General features: G+C 48.1%; 1 protein-coding gene across 4 annotated transcripts; it reads left to right on the top strand.

Annotated features, from left to right (window-relative positions):
- The first annotated feature begins 539 nt into the window (after positions 1-539).
- Positions 540-10,806, top strand: Herpud1 (homocysteine inducible ER protein with ubiquitin like domain 1). 4 transcript variants are annotated; one of them, XM_021657140.2, is made up of 8 exons: positions 540-809; positions 3,436-3,513; positions 3,604-3,675; positions 4,888-5,018; positions 6,811-6,933; positions 7,476-7,826; positions 9,243-9,348; positions 10,076-10,806. In XM_021657140.2, exons 1-8 carry the CDS (start codon positions 651-653, stop codon positions 10,238-10,240), a joined length of 1,185 nt encoding a protein of 394 aa, XP_021512815.1. In that variant the 5' UTR covers positions 540-650; the 3' UTR covers positions 10,241-10,806. The 4 variants fall into 4 exon arrangements, with proteins under 4 accessions (XP_021512815.1, XP_021512817.1, XP_060248171.1 ...); XM_021657142.2 differs by having other exon boundaries at positions 3,601-3,675; XM_060392188.1 differs by lacking the exon at positions 540-809 and adding an exon at positions 1,724-2,068.
- The last annotated feature ends 1,663 nt before the right edge of the window (positions 10,807-12,469 follow it).

Below are 12,469 nucleotides of genomic sequence, written 5' to 3'. Positions count from 1 at the left end.
TGGAAAGTGCCCGAATATTCCATCCTCAGCTCAGGGCAGCACAGGCCTGCTTTCTCTTCGCCTCTAAGGCGCCAGCCCAGCCTGGCTAGTTCGGGAGGAAAGGCGTCCCTGGACGCCAGGATGCGGAGCCGCCGGGGGAAAGGCAAGAGGACAGACGTGTGCCGGGGGTCAGAAAGGGCAGAGGGCCGCTTTGTGAGGGAACAATTTGCACAGTCTGCTAGGCTGGGAGTCAGCCAGGCCGCCCGGGCTCGGGCCCCGCACGCACTCCGCGCTAGGCTCCCCGAACAGGACCAGCGCCCCGGAGGGCACCCCGACATGGCCGCCGAAGCCGGGCTCCCGCGCCGCAGCCGCGGCCCGGGATGACGCAACCGCGGCGGGTTGCATCAGCCCGCACCCTCACGCTCAGCCCGTCCTCCCGCCGCCCTGCCGGTGCCGATTGGGCCACGTTGGGCATTGACCTCCGCCTCAGCCAATGGACGGCGGCCACAGAGCGCGCCGTCCGCGGAGCTCCAGCGCGGGGCGCCCATAAAAGGTTCCCGAGACGGGGGCGCGCGTCCCAGAGACGCCGAGTGTCGTTGTGCTGTCTCGGACGGCTGCGTCGCCGCCCGCTTGGCATCCTTGAGCGCAGCCGAGGCGCCAACGCCGCCAACATGGAGCCCGAGCCCCAGCCGGGGCCACAGCCCGAGCCGGTCACGCTGCTGGTGAAGAGCCCCAACCAGCGCCACCGCGACTTGGAGCTGAGCGGCGACCGCGGTTGGAGTGTGAGTCGCCTCAAGGCCCACCTGAGCCGAGTCTATCCTGAGCGCCCGGTAAGGGAGTCCCCGAGGTGCCGGGCCTGCAGGGCTGCCTCAACTTCCCTGTCACGGACCGCAGACCGGATCCCCGTCCTGCCCGGTCGTCCCCGGTGCCCCCCACCCCACCCCACTTGTCCCAGCGCCTGTCATCTCTTCCGGCTTCCACCCCTCGAGCTTGCTCGCTGCCTAGACCCTTGTCACTTCGCCTCCCGGTACTCCCCAACTTGCAGGGCTGTCGCACCTCTGCCCCGCGTCCCTAGACCCTCTCCTCTCCTCTCATCCTTCACCAAGCCAGGGAAACAGTAATTTGACCTTGGGTGAGTCATTTCCCCCATCCAAGCCTCAGTGACACCCCCCCCTTCCCAACGAACTAGGTAACTAGGTATCCCCAATCCAGCTTGCGTCCAGTAGGTAGACAGAGAAAAGTAAACGCTGCCAAACGAGACTCCTGGGTGCAGCGAGGACAAAAGAGGGCATGTGCCAGCTGTGGGCCAGTGGCTGGAGGGCGGGGGTGCGTGCCCAGTCACCAACTTCCGAAGGTCCCACGCCCAGAAGCTAGACGTGGCTCCTCTCCTGCCACCTTCCGTTGGCCGCCCCTCCCTGTCGCGCAGCGCTCCCGAGGCGTCGCTTAGCCCGGGGAAGGAGCCCCCCAAACTTTCTAGCGGAGTGTGACTGAGAAAGGACGCCTGCAGCTGGAGGAGCCCCGAGTCCGAGTTGACGACTTCCGTGGGGTCCGTTAGGAGATTTTCGTTTTGGTCTTTTTTTGGGGTTGACACAACTGTCAACAGCGCCCTTAGCCCCGCCCACTCCTCCGGCCCCTGCCACGTGACGGAGGCTGTGCTCTTGGACCTTCCTGTATTTACTTTGTACTCCGATGTTATGTAAGTGTCCACGGGCGCAGTTCTGGATCAGACGCGAGAGGGCCATCGGGCGGCTACAGATGGGGAACTTCCAACAGTTGCCTTCGGGCGCCAACCGTCAGTTGGCGCGTGGGCTTCAGCTTGGTTTCGATCCTTGTTGTCGGGAATGTAGACCAGACTTTCCGCTTAGCGTTGGTTAGGAGCTTTCTTACCTGGGTGTAAGGTTCCAATCCAGCGTCCTCTGGAACTCGTCGCTGTAGTCTGCAGTATCTCCGTGGCCGTTTCCAAGAAACCAGGTGTCCTTGTTGGGAGACACAAATGATGCTCTTGTTATCTCTGGTTGCATCATTTGTAAAAGGCCTGTTTTCCTCAGGCAAGGAGCGTTGGGCCTCTTGGATTTGAAGACCTAAGATGGTAAATACTGGTCTCCTGGGTATACAGATCTGTACCTTAAAAAATATCCTGGGGAAGGGTGTAGTGGTGTGCTTCTGTAATATAGCAGGACAGGCCACGGCAGGAGGATCATGTTTTGCAGTTGGGGTACACACATTGAGAGCCTCTCTCAGAAATTAAGGAAGAAAGCATGCTCATATTTTCCGGGCGAGAACCCTGCCTTTAGAGTAGTTATCTGCTTAACATTTAAGTTTCAAATTGGCCTTCCAGGTGAAGACAGAGTGTCAGTTTGGGCCTTTAAAGGAGGAAAACAGTTCAAACCCACAGGCAGCTAGTTTTTTCACATTTAGAATAGCATTTTGCAAATTGATGTGTCTAGCATTTACCGGTAAAGCCAGTCAGACAACAGCGAACACGGCATCTGATGCTTTAATTTTAGGTACAGTGTCAAAAAGTCCTTATGGATGTTGATAAGTAGAGGTGTATATTGTTACTGTTTTGAGGCAAGGCTTCCTAACCCAGGCTAGCCTGAGCCTGCTAGATATCGGAGGCTAGCCTTAAACTCTTGATTTTGCTGCCTCTACTCCCAAGCACTGGGCTTATAGGCATGTGCCATGCTGCCTAGCTGGGTGCAGTTTTCCTGGTCTTTGGGAAAACTTTGGTCTATTTTCAGATAGCTTCTTTAGCAGAGGCTCACCATAGCTCACTCATATCCCAGTCTGGCCTCAAACTTCTGCCTGAGCTACCTTTGTGCTCAGCGTCTCCATATGAGCTCAGATGGTTTCCTTCATCTCAGGCTGTTTAGAAGGAACAGCTTAATGCCAAGATTTGCCTAATGGGTTATTCTGGTGTGCAGGCTGGCGATGATCAGGGTGGTGTCTGATTTGAGTCTGTTGCTTTTAAGTACATACTTGTAAAAGTGTGGTTTAAGAGAAACTTGAAAATAGATTTTAGAAATAAGAATTATATGAAAGTGTGTGGACTCTTCATGTCTGAGAAGGCGCTGGTGAAGGGGAGCATATGGGTTTGAATCTTGATTCTGGTAACAGTTGACCTCAGCTGGCGTGGGTGAAGATTGACCAAAAGTACATTGAGTTTTCTCTGGTTTTAAAGTTCATTGCTGCCAAAGCCCTAAATCTAATTTGTGTTTTTAGTAGCAGAAAGCACTGTCCTTCTGAGTAAGAAGTAAGATATGTGGCCATAGTTCTTACAGACAAGGGGATCATTTACCTACCAAATTTATTTGCATATTTGAGATAGAAAAGTGAAGCGCTTTTCTAAATAAAAGTTTTGCATATGAGAACTTAAAAAAAGTCTTTCGGTGGTGCTGGGGAAAATACTTGTTGGGATCTGTGCTGATATGTGCTTTCCTTTCTATTTCCCATCAGCGCCCGGAGGACCAAAGGTTAATTTATTCTGGGAAGCTGCTTTTGGATCACCAGTGTCTCCGAGACTTACTTCCAAAGGTATTTGTAGCACTTAATTAGCTTTGGGGTGTTGTTAAGCACTTACAGTTTGAGTTCAAGTCCTGAGGTGTCTCTTATTACATTCAGCAGGAAAAGCGACATGTTTTGCACCTCGTGTGCAGTGTGAAGAACCCTTCAAAAATGCCAGAGACCAGCACAAAGGTATATGTCTTTCTGGGATAGCAGCTACTGTGTCTCAGATTCCCAGGGGAGGGAGAAAGGAAATTGAGTACAACTTAAGAGAGATTTTATAGTGTTTCCCTCAAGTCCCACCAGGATTTAGAGGCTGTGTTCTCAGTACAGTGAGGGTTGGGTGTAGTGAGCAGACTGCTGTGTGTGCTGTGTGCAAAAGCAAAGTTGCACCTCTGGCCTGAGGTCACTGTGTGCTCAGAACACAGCACCAGAATGGCACTTGAAAGTGGTGTTTATGGAAATGAACACATTTCTCTGAGGAAATCTTCTTATTTATTTGTTTGTTTGTTTCTGAGACAGAGCTTCTCTGTGTAGCCCTGCCTGTCCTGGAACTCGCTCTGTAGATCAGGCTGGCCTCAACTCACAAAGATCCACCTGCTTCTGCCTCTCGAGTGCTGGCGTGAAAGGCGTGCGCCACAACCACCTGGCTAGGAACATTAATTTTTGTAAAGAGTAAAGAAGTAATTATATTTCCTATAGAAATCCCTGTCATGATTACTTGGGTAGGAGAAGGCCACAGTCATCATTATATGACCTGTAAAGACCTTTGTTTGACAATTAAATGCATTTGTTTTTCCATCTCACAATGTTTGCTTAGGTACACACTATAAATATTCTGGTGTGATAATGGACTCAAATTTGTATCTCAGTTGTATTTCCTGAAACTTCTGAGTATCGCATAGCTAATTCTCTTTACATTGCTGTCCAGTTGTATGTGTACATCTTTTTGGTCACATTTAATTTCTAGATTTACTAAGTTTAGCACCATACATTTTAGTATTATCAGGAAGCTTTCTCACTAACAACAGCTGCATTTGGAAGATTTTCCTGAGACTATACTAGTTATTCTTAGGGAAACAAAAATGTGAATTATCTTTTGTATTTATAGTGTGTGTGCATGTGTGTAGATATTGGTATCTTGTATGTAGAGTTTTTTCTGCAGCTTTGAACCCAAGGCCTCATGCAGACAAGGCAAGAACCCTGCCACCAAGCTATATTTTAGTATCTATATGTTCAAAAGTGTTGCAATGAACAAATCAAAACTTTTTAAAATAACATTGCACTTAATTTTGTCAAGTTGGGGGTTGGAGTGGGCATATAAGACACTTGTAGCAAAATAATTCTTTCAGCTTGATTGCAAACAGTTGCATCAGGTCCTTTGCTCTGACGTTTGTTATTTAGGGTGCTGAATCCACAGAGCAGCCGGACAGCAGTAATCAGGTTCAGTACCCTGGGGGTCCCTCAAGTGACAACTTAAGGCAAAGGGAAGTTCTTCGGAACCTTTCTCCCTCCGGATGGGAGACCGTCTCAAGGTGAGTGCTCATGAAGAACACAATTATACTTCATTTGTGTCAGTTTAAGAATAAAGTGTGCTTAAGCTGGGCATTTTGTGGTGCACAACTTTAATCCCAACAGTCAAGAGGCAGGGGCAGGTGGATCTCTGAGTTGGTGGCCAGCTTGATCTACATAGTGAGTTCTAGGTCAGCCAGGGCTACACAGAGAAACCCTGGCTTGAAACATGAATAAGGTTTGTTTATACAGGCACAGTCTGAGCTTCAGGATATATAAAATGGCTTCATTTTAAAAACCTCATGCGTTTATTTCTATTACTGTTAGTCTCTTGGGATATATTTTAAGAAGTAGATATAACGAAAACACAAGCCTTTTAGCCCCTAAATGGTTGTAGTTCCCAATGGCTGCTACCTGGCTGCAGTCCTGTCTTTGTGGCTTCTTAAGTGACACTGCTCGAAGGACATAATTTCTGACAAGATTTAAAGATAAAGATGAGGCAGTGTATAAAAACTAAATAAAAATACACAACTTGTTTTGTTTTTTTTTCCCATCTTGGAGAATTTACTTTTGTAAATGAAATATTTTGAGGTGCATTGTTTGATTCAGAGGTAAGAGGAAATAAGGACTGATAAGCTAAACTACAGATCAGGAATATTCTGGCCCTAAGCAAAATGGATTATTGTTCTAGATATTGTTATTTGTGATATCTTTTTAGGAATAGAAGCATTTCTGTCTATGCAGTTTTTCTTAGTTGTGTTGAGGTTTCTTGACTCCTATCTAACAAGGAGTAACAGGTTCTGGGGTGTGGACCCTACCTTCTCCTGTCCTTTTCTGTCTTGTCTTGGTTGTATAAGAAGTATGTAGGCTGACAGGCGGTGGTGGTTACGGCTCATGTCTTCAATATCAGCACTTGGGAGGCAGAGACGGGCGGCTCATGGAGACCAGCCTGGTGTACAGAGCAAGTTCCAGGATAGCCAGGGCTACACAGAGAAACCCTGTCTCAAAAAAGAAGGGAAAAAAGTCCATACCCCTTAGCCTGTCATGCTTCCCCTGGGCAAGGGAAGCCTGTTGTGTGCCTGAAGAATCAAGTCTGACCCAGCACCAATGTATCTGAAAGTCCAGGCCTGATCCTTTGGTTCGTGAGGTTGGACAAGTCCCCTGGTTTTCTGAGCTGTACTGGGCTTTCTCTGTAAATTAGGGTGGAATCTCTGTACCAGGCTGTTGGGTATCCATCAACCTGTGTGGGACACCAGAGGATCAGTAAACACCCAGGGAGGATGTTACTGTCACACAGAACTGCCACAGTGTCGATTCTGGCCTGGGCTCAGGGAGGAAGGGAGCTTTCCTTCAGGAAGGGCTTGGGAATGTGGCTTGGACACTCCCCTCTAAGGCATGATCAGATTTAATCCTGAGTGAGAAGACCTGTGATGGAAAGCATCAGGCTGTTTGCCCAGCTTTGCAGAAAGTTTGCAGCATCTCCCTGCTGACAGGATGAGAAGCCAGGTCAGGACGGGGCTCTGGTTCCCGATGGGATGTGATGAGCTGCAATGGGAGGCTGTCATCAATGCTCAGTGCACAGGGTGCATCATCATAGAGTTAACTATTGTGATGTCTGTCCTGGACTCACTTTGTGTAGACCAGGCTAGCCTTGAACTCGGAGATCTGCCTGCCTCCACCTCCCAAGTGCAGGCATTAAAGTCGTGCACCCCCACCGCCCAGCTGTCTCTTTGACTTTTATTGTTGATTATAACTTAGTAATGCTCTTCATCCCCAACCCACTCCAAGTGTGCTTTTGTTTGAATCTGCATACAGGCCTGAAGCTGTCCAGCAGACATTCCAAGGCCTTGGGCCTGGCTTCTCTGGCTACACCACCTACGGGTGGCTGCAGTTCTCCTGGTTCCAGCAGATCTATGCAAGACAGTACTACATGCAATAGTGAGTCCTCCTGTGGGTGTGGCTGGCTGCTGGGGATGGAGAGAAATTCCATCTGTGCTAGAAGGTGCAGAGTGGAGAGAGGGGTGTGTTCTCCTGTCTCCTAGAGCCCTATTCCTTGTGGGTCTGTGATGTAGTAGAGTGGAAACGATAGCAGCTTCATGATTGGTGTATTGATGTAGAATTAGTTGCAGGTAAGCTTTGCCATATAGCTCTTCTTAGAGAAGACATTTTACAGATGTGATGTTTAGTATTCTTAGTGGCTCTTATTTCTTCACTTTAATCCCAATATTTGGGAAGCAGAAGCAGGTAGATTTCAGTGAGTTCAAGGCCAGCCTGGTCTCCATTAAGAAGTTCCAGGCCAGCCAGAGATACATAATGAGTGTAAACACACAGGTGCCCACACACAGTTTAAAAATAAAGTCCTTCTCTAAAATGAAGATGAGTTAGGCGTATACGTTCCTAGTTGTTAGCAGTGAAGCCCCGCCTAGTCTGCCTGTATGCTGCCGCGCCTTCAGCAGCGTCTGCTTCCGTTTTTATTTTAGCTTGGCTGCCACAGCTGCATCAGGAGCTTTTGTCCCCACACCAAGCGCCCAGGAGATACCTGTGGTTTCCACACCCGCGCCGGCCCCTATCCACAACCAATTTCCAGCCGAAAACCAGCCAGCCAACCAGAATGCCGCTGCTCAAGTGGTTGTTAATCCCGGAGCCAATCAGAACTTGCGGATGAACGCCCAGGGTGGCCCCCTTGTGGAAGAAGACGATGAGATAAACCGAGATTGGTTGGACTGGACCTATTCCGCAGCGACGTTTTCCGTTTTCCTCAGCATCCTCTACTTCTACTCTTCCCTGAGCCGATTCCTCATGGTCATGGGCGCCACTGTTGTCATGTACCTGTAAGGGATGGGGTCTCTTCTCTCCTTTACTGAAAATGAGACTACATTGTTACCTGAGTACAGATGTTTTCTTTCAGTCTGTGGTCCTTAAAGGAAGAGTACCTGTTCGTTTTGTCATTCTGGCCCTTTGGGTGCTGGGAGTCACTCAGAGGGCAGAAATCCTTTATTAGTGCAAGAAGAATATTTTCATCTTCTAGATAAGTGGATAAATGACCTCTTAGTCTCATGGCCTCATGGAGCATACTACAGAGCCATACTTCGGCATGAGAGGTTGTATTCAGTTCCCAGAAGGACAGAGTGTTTTATCAGGACAAAATTAAGACAGTGTTGTTGCAGCCACGAAGGGCCGTAACCCTTTACACACTTGCTGTTTGCTGCAGCTGCCAACTGGAGATAATTCTGTGTCCTCCCTCAGGGGACATTTGGCAGTGTCTGAGGATGTCTCAGAGAGCTGGTCGTGATTGAGCAGGTGGCAGCAGGGATGTATCTAAGAGTTTCCAGCCCTGTGCAGGAGACCTCAGGCTAGCCCAAGAAAGCTTGGCATAGAGGGAAAGGTCTCTGGTTAGAATGGAAAAAAAGAAAGTTTTCCTGTATAGTAAAATGGGTTTTAATTTATTTCATGATCCAGCCCAAGAAAGCTTGGCATAGAGGGAAAGGTCTCTGGTTAGAATGGAAAAAAAAGTTTTCCTGAATAGTAAAATGGGTTTTAATTTATTTTTTTAAATGTCAGAAGCACAAGTGTTAATATTTTGTCTTGAAAGTTGAATTTTGTTAGATTTTCCAGTTAAAGCCTCTTATCAAATACTTTTATCTCTAGAATCAAATATTTATGTGACCAAATTTAGGTTATTACTATGATGTATATGATTACAGCTTTATATATGATTATATTTCCTATTTCTGTTGTGTTAGGTTTGTTTTGATTCTGCAGGGCTGAGTAGAACCCTTTCTCCATCTGTGCAAGCTAGCATTTTTTCATTAAGTTATAGTCTTGGCTTTTTTTTTTTTCTTTTAATTTTTGAGACAAGGTCTTGTTGAGTTGACCAGTGGCATTAAACTCACTCAAGCCAAGACAGGCTTTGAACTTTGGTTCCTCCTTCCTTAGCCTCCCAGAGAGCTGGGGTTACAGGATTACCAGGCCTGTGCCACTACATGCTGGCTCTATTGAGGTTTTCAAGTGCCAGGTTTAGTTCCTATCAAGAAGCATTTATTAGCACATACTTCATGCCAGATGTTAATTAGTTGCTGGTGAATAAAACCCAACTCCTGCCTTTGAGGCCCAGAGGCCTGAGAAAGTCCAGAGGACTCACAGGCTGTTTGTGCAGATGATAGTATGTGAGTTTTGGGGACTTGAGGTTCTTGCGTAGCTCCCACAGTGACTCAGCGTGGGCATGCCTGTTTGTGCTTTCTTCAAAGGCACCATGTTGGGTGGTTTCCGTTCAGACAGAGGCCAGCTCAGAACTTCCCAGCTGATGGTCCTCCTCAGGAAGCTGCCAACCAGGACCCCAACAATAACCTCCAGGTACAGGCCTCGCTGCCCTGCCATGCGTGCTCCAGTCCTCAGTCTGCAGGCCTTCGGTCTGGTACTTTGCCATTTTTAAGGCTAAGTGTTTTATGGTTTCAAAAAAAAATCTATTGTTATAGCAGCTATTTTTAAGACTTTGAATATTCTATAGGCATATGGCAATTGTAATTTTTACATATGGAATGATGGGGGTTGGCCCACATTTTGAGAATAAGAGACACATGACTGTGTGTTTAACTATGGAAACTGCTGGTGGATAGCTATTCTAATTTACTGGGTATGCAACCACATCTCAGGATAGACTTCCTGAAAAATAACACAGAGAAACAGACTCTTCCTAAGGCAGATTAACACATAGCCCTAAATAAATCAAAATCTTATAACAGAAATTGCCTCTGCAGCCTGTTTTAGGACACTGAGTTGCCAGCTTAGTTTTGTAGCTCAGGGCACTGCCAGAGTTGGAGGACTCGTTAGTGCGTGGCAGGGTTAATTACTCTTCGGTAGTAGTCGGAGCTCAGGGTTCTTGACCTCCCCTGACCTGAGAGGAGTGGTCAGAACTGTGAAAGGTCAGCTGCAGAGGTGCTGTAGAAGCAGAGAGCTGCCTCCTGCCGCCAAGGACTGGTCCCCAGGGATCAGTCGGCCTGCCAGGCTTCACCCTGACCTCTCCTCAGGACAGGTGTTCCTCTAGACCCTAATCCTTTCTTCTCATTGTGTTTGCCTATAGGGAGGCACGGATCCTGAAACAGAAGACCCCAACCGTCTCCCCCCAGACCGTGAAGTGCTGGACCCCGAGCACACCAGCCCCTCATTCATGAGCACAGCGTGGCTGGTCTTTAAGACTTTCTTTGCCTCTCTCCTTCCAGAAGGCCCGCCGGCTCTAGCAAACTGATGGCATTTGTGCTCTGTGTCTGAAGGCTTTGACAGCTCGGGCTGGATCACCTGGCTCGGGCTCATTTTCCTCACCTGGTGTTGACTCAGCAGAGTCACTGAAAACCCACGCGATGATGGTGTGCTTCTGTGCCAGGCAAAAGCACAAACTAAGACATGAAGCCATGATACAAACTGAACAGGGCCCCTCATGTCTTTATTCTGAAGAGCTTTAATGTATACTGTATGTAGTTTCATAGGCACTGTAAGCAGAAGGCCCAGGGTCGCATGTTCTGCCTGAGCACCTCCCTAGATGTGTGTGCATGTGTGCTCTACATGGAAGTAATAGATGCAGAAATGGTTCTGCTGGTTCGATTTGATTCCTGTTGGAATGTTCAAATTACACTAAGTGTACTACTTTATATAATCAGTGAATTGCTAGACATGTTAGCAGGACTTTTCTAGGAGAGACTTATGTATAATTGCTTTTTAAAATGCAGTGCTTTACTTTAAACTGAGGGTGACTTGGCAGAGGTAAAACCTTTGCTGGGTTTTCTGTTCAATAAAGTTTTGCTATGAATGACTGTGGCAGAGACTCCCATTGTCCTGGCAGTTTGCTGTGTCTTTTGTCACTGGAGAATCAACAGTTCAGCTGCTGATTCTTAAGTAACCCAAATACTTTTCCTGAAGGGCTGTTTGTACCAGTGAGGGGTGAGACAATGAGGCTTAGGGACTCTTGTTAAGTATGGCTGTGCTTTTATAAGTTCCCATTTCCTTACCTAAATGTCATTAGCTTATGGAGGAATCTGCCAAGATTAGATTCCCCCAGATTCAAGGCCGGTGGCATTAAGTGCTGGGCTTAATTATTTCTTCTGAGAAACTTCATTTTCAACCGAGAAAGGAAAGGATTGGGTTAAACCTTCCCAAGGTTCCTCAAGAGTGATTTGAAAGCTGTGTCTACCCTGAAAACAGTCCTTAAGCCTGAGTAGCCATAGGCAGAGGCTGCCAGAAACCAAGGCCAGAGTCTCATCAGTGCATGAGTCACAAGGCACGGTGTTCTCTGGATGCGAGAGTTGGGTTATGACAGCAGAAATACAAAGGGGGTTAACCTGGGGTTTTTTGGTGTGAGCCCACTAAGAGATTTGGATTCAGTGCTTTGGCACAAGGGGTTAGGAAGGGCTGTAATGGGTTGATTGACAAGAACATGGCCGCAAAGGTGGTCTTTACCAAATGAAACAAATGCTGGGGCTGCCTGAATATATTACAGAGGAAGGGACCCAAAACCTTACGGAATCTGCAGTGTTTAGAGGGGACTTTTCAAGTATCACTCCATCATCAAAAGGACGTGGTGTGTATATGATAAGGTCCATGCCCATGGTCCTCGCCCCTGATAAACTCCCGTCTTTCTAAGTCTCCACCTAAGGCCTTATGCAAAGTCCCTATGATTGGCTGGCAGAGGAAGAGACCATAGAGCCGCTTCAGTGATAGTTCTGCATGATTTGTAGGCAGCAGCTAGGATAGGACAGCTCGCACGCAACATTCTATTCTCTCTCTTGAGACATCTGAAGGGCAGTGGTGTAGCCAACTCTCTCTTGTGGGCACCATACGCTTGGGAAGAGGCGGTGTATGCTGATTTGACCTTGTTTGTAATTATACTGTGGTGTACACTGATTATATTGTGGTATATGCCAATTCTGTATATATACTGGTTATGGGCTGTGGCCAGTGGTTTAGCTGGTTGGGCAAGGACTTTGAAGGGACATGGTTGAGAAGCTGGTGACAGGAGCTCCGGGGAGAGGCATGTGGGCAGTCGACCTCTGAACAGGCAAGGGCATCTGTGTGCTGTGTGAATTCTCACCAAGGGGCGAGCTCAACAGTGTTTTCAGGAAGTGGCTAGGAGGACCCATCTGTGCATGCCAGCCAGGCTCCTCCCCTTGCCCCTCCTCCCATTTCCCCACGGGCTCCTGAGCAAAAGTGTCAGGGCGACATGGATGGATGTCTCGGCTAGATTCAGCAACATGGACTTGAATTCAGGGTGAAGCTGCCTGCAGCCACTTCTGGACACTCAGCCCACCAATCACAAAGGTGCTTATCAAAGCCTTTGCTTCTGTGGGTGCAGAGTGTCTTTGGGCAGTGTTTCAGGCCAGGGCTGCCCAACTTTGTGGTATTCCGTGCAGCACCACTTCTGATCACGTGCTTCCTTCCTGGCACATGGCAGGGGCAGCGGGTCTATACTCAGTGGAGTTTGCTA

Source organism: Meriones unguiculatus, chromosome 10, assembly GCF_030254825.1.
Source record: "Meriones unguiculatus strain TT.TT164.6M chromosome 10, Bangor_MerUng_6.1, whole genome shotgun sequence".
NCBI lineage: Eukaryota > Metazoa > Chordata > Mammalia > Rodentia > Muridae > Meriones > Meriones unguiculatus.
The sequence above is the reverse complement of the archived record's forward strand: the minus strand, read 5'-3'. Positions and strand labels throughout refer to the sequence as shown.

What these genes read in the sequence shown, in the direction of transcription:
- Herpud1 (XM_021657142.2), top strand. Translation starts at nt 651, where the DNA reads ATGGAGCCCGAGCCCCAGCCGGGGCCACAGCCCGAGCCGGTCACGCTG. An exon ending in TCCGAGACTTACTTCCAAAG is followed by an intron (nt 3,514 to 3,600) that starts GTATTTGTAGCA and finishes TATTACATTCAG; the next exon opens with CAGGAAAAGCGACATGTTTT. An exon ending in AGACAGTACTACATGCAATA is followed by an intron (nt 6,934 to 7,475) that starts GTGAGTCCTCCT and finishes TTTTTATTTTAG; the next exon opens with CTTGGCTGCCACAGCTGCAT.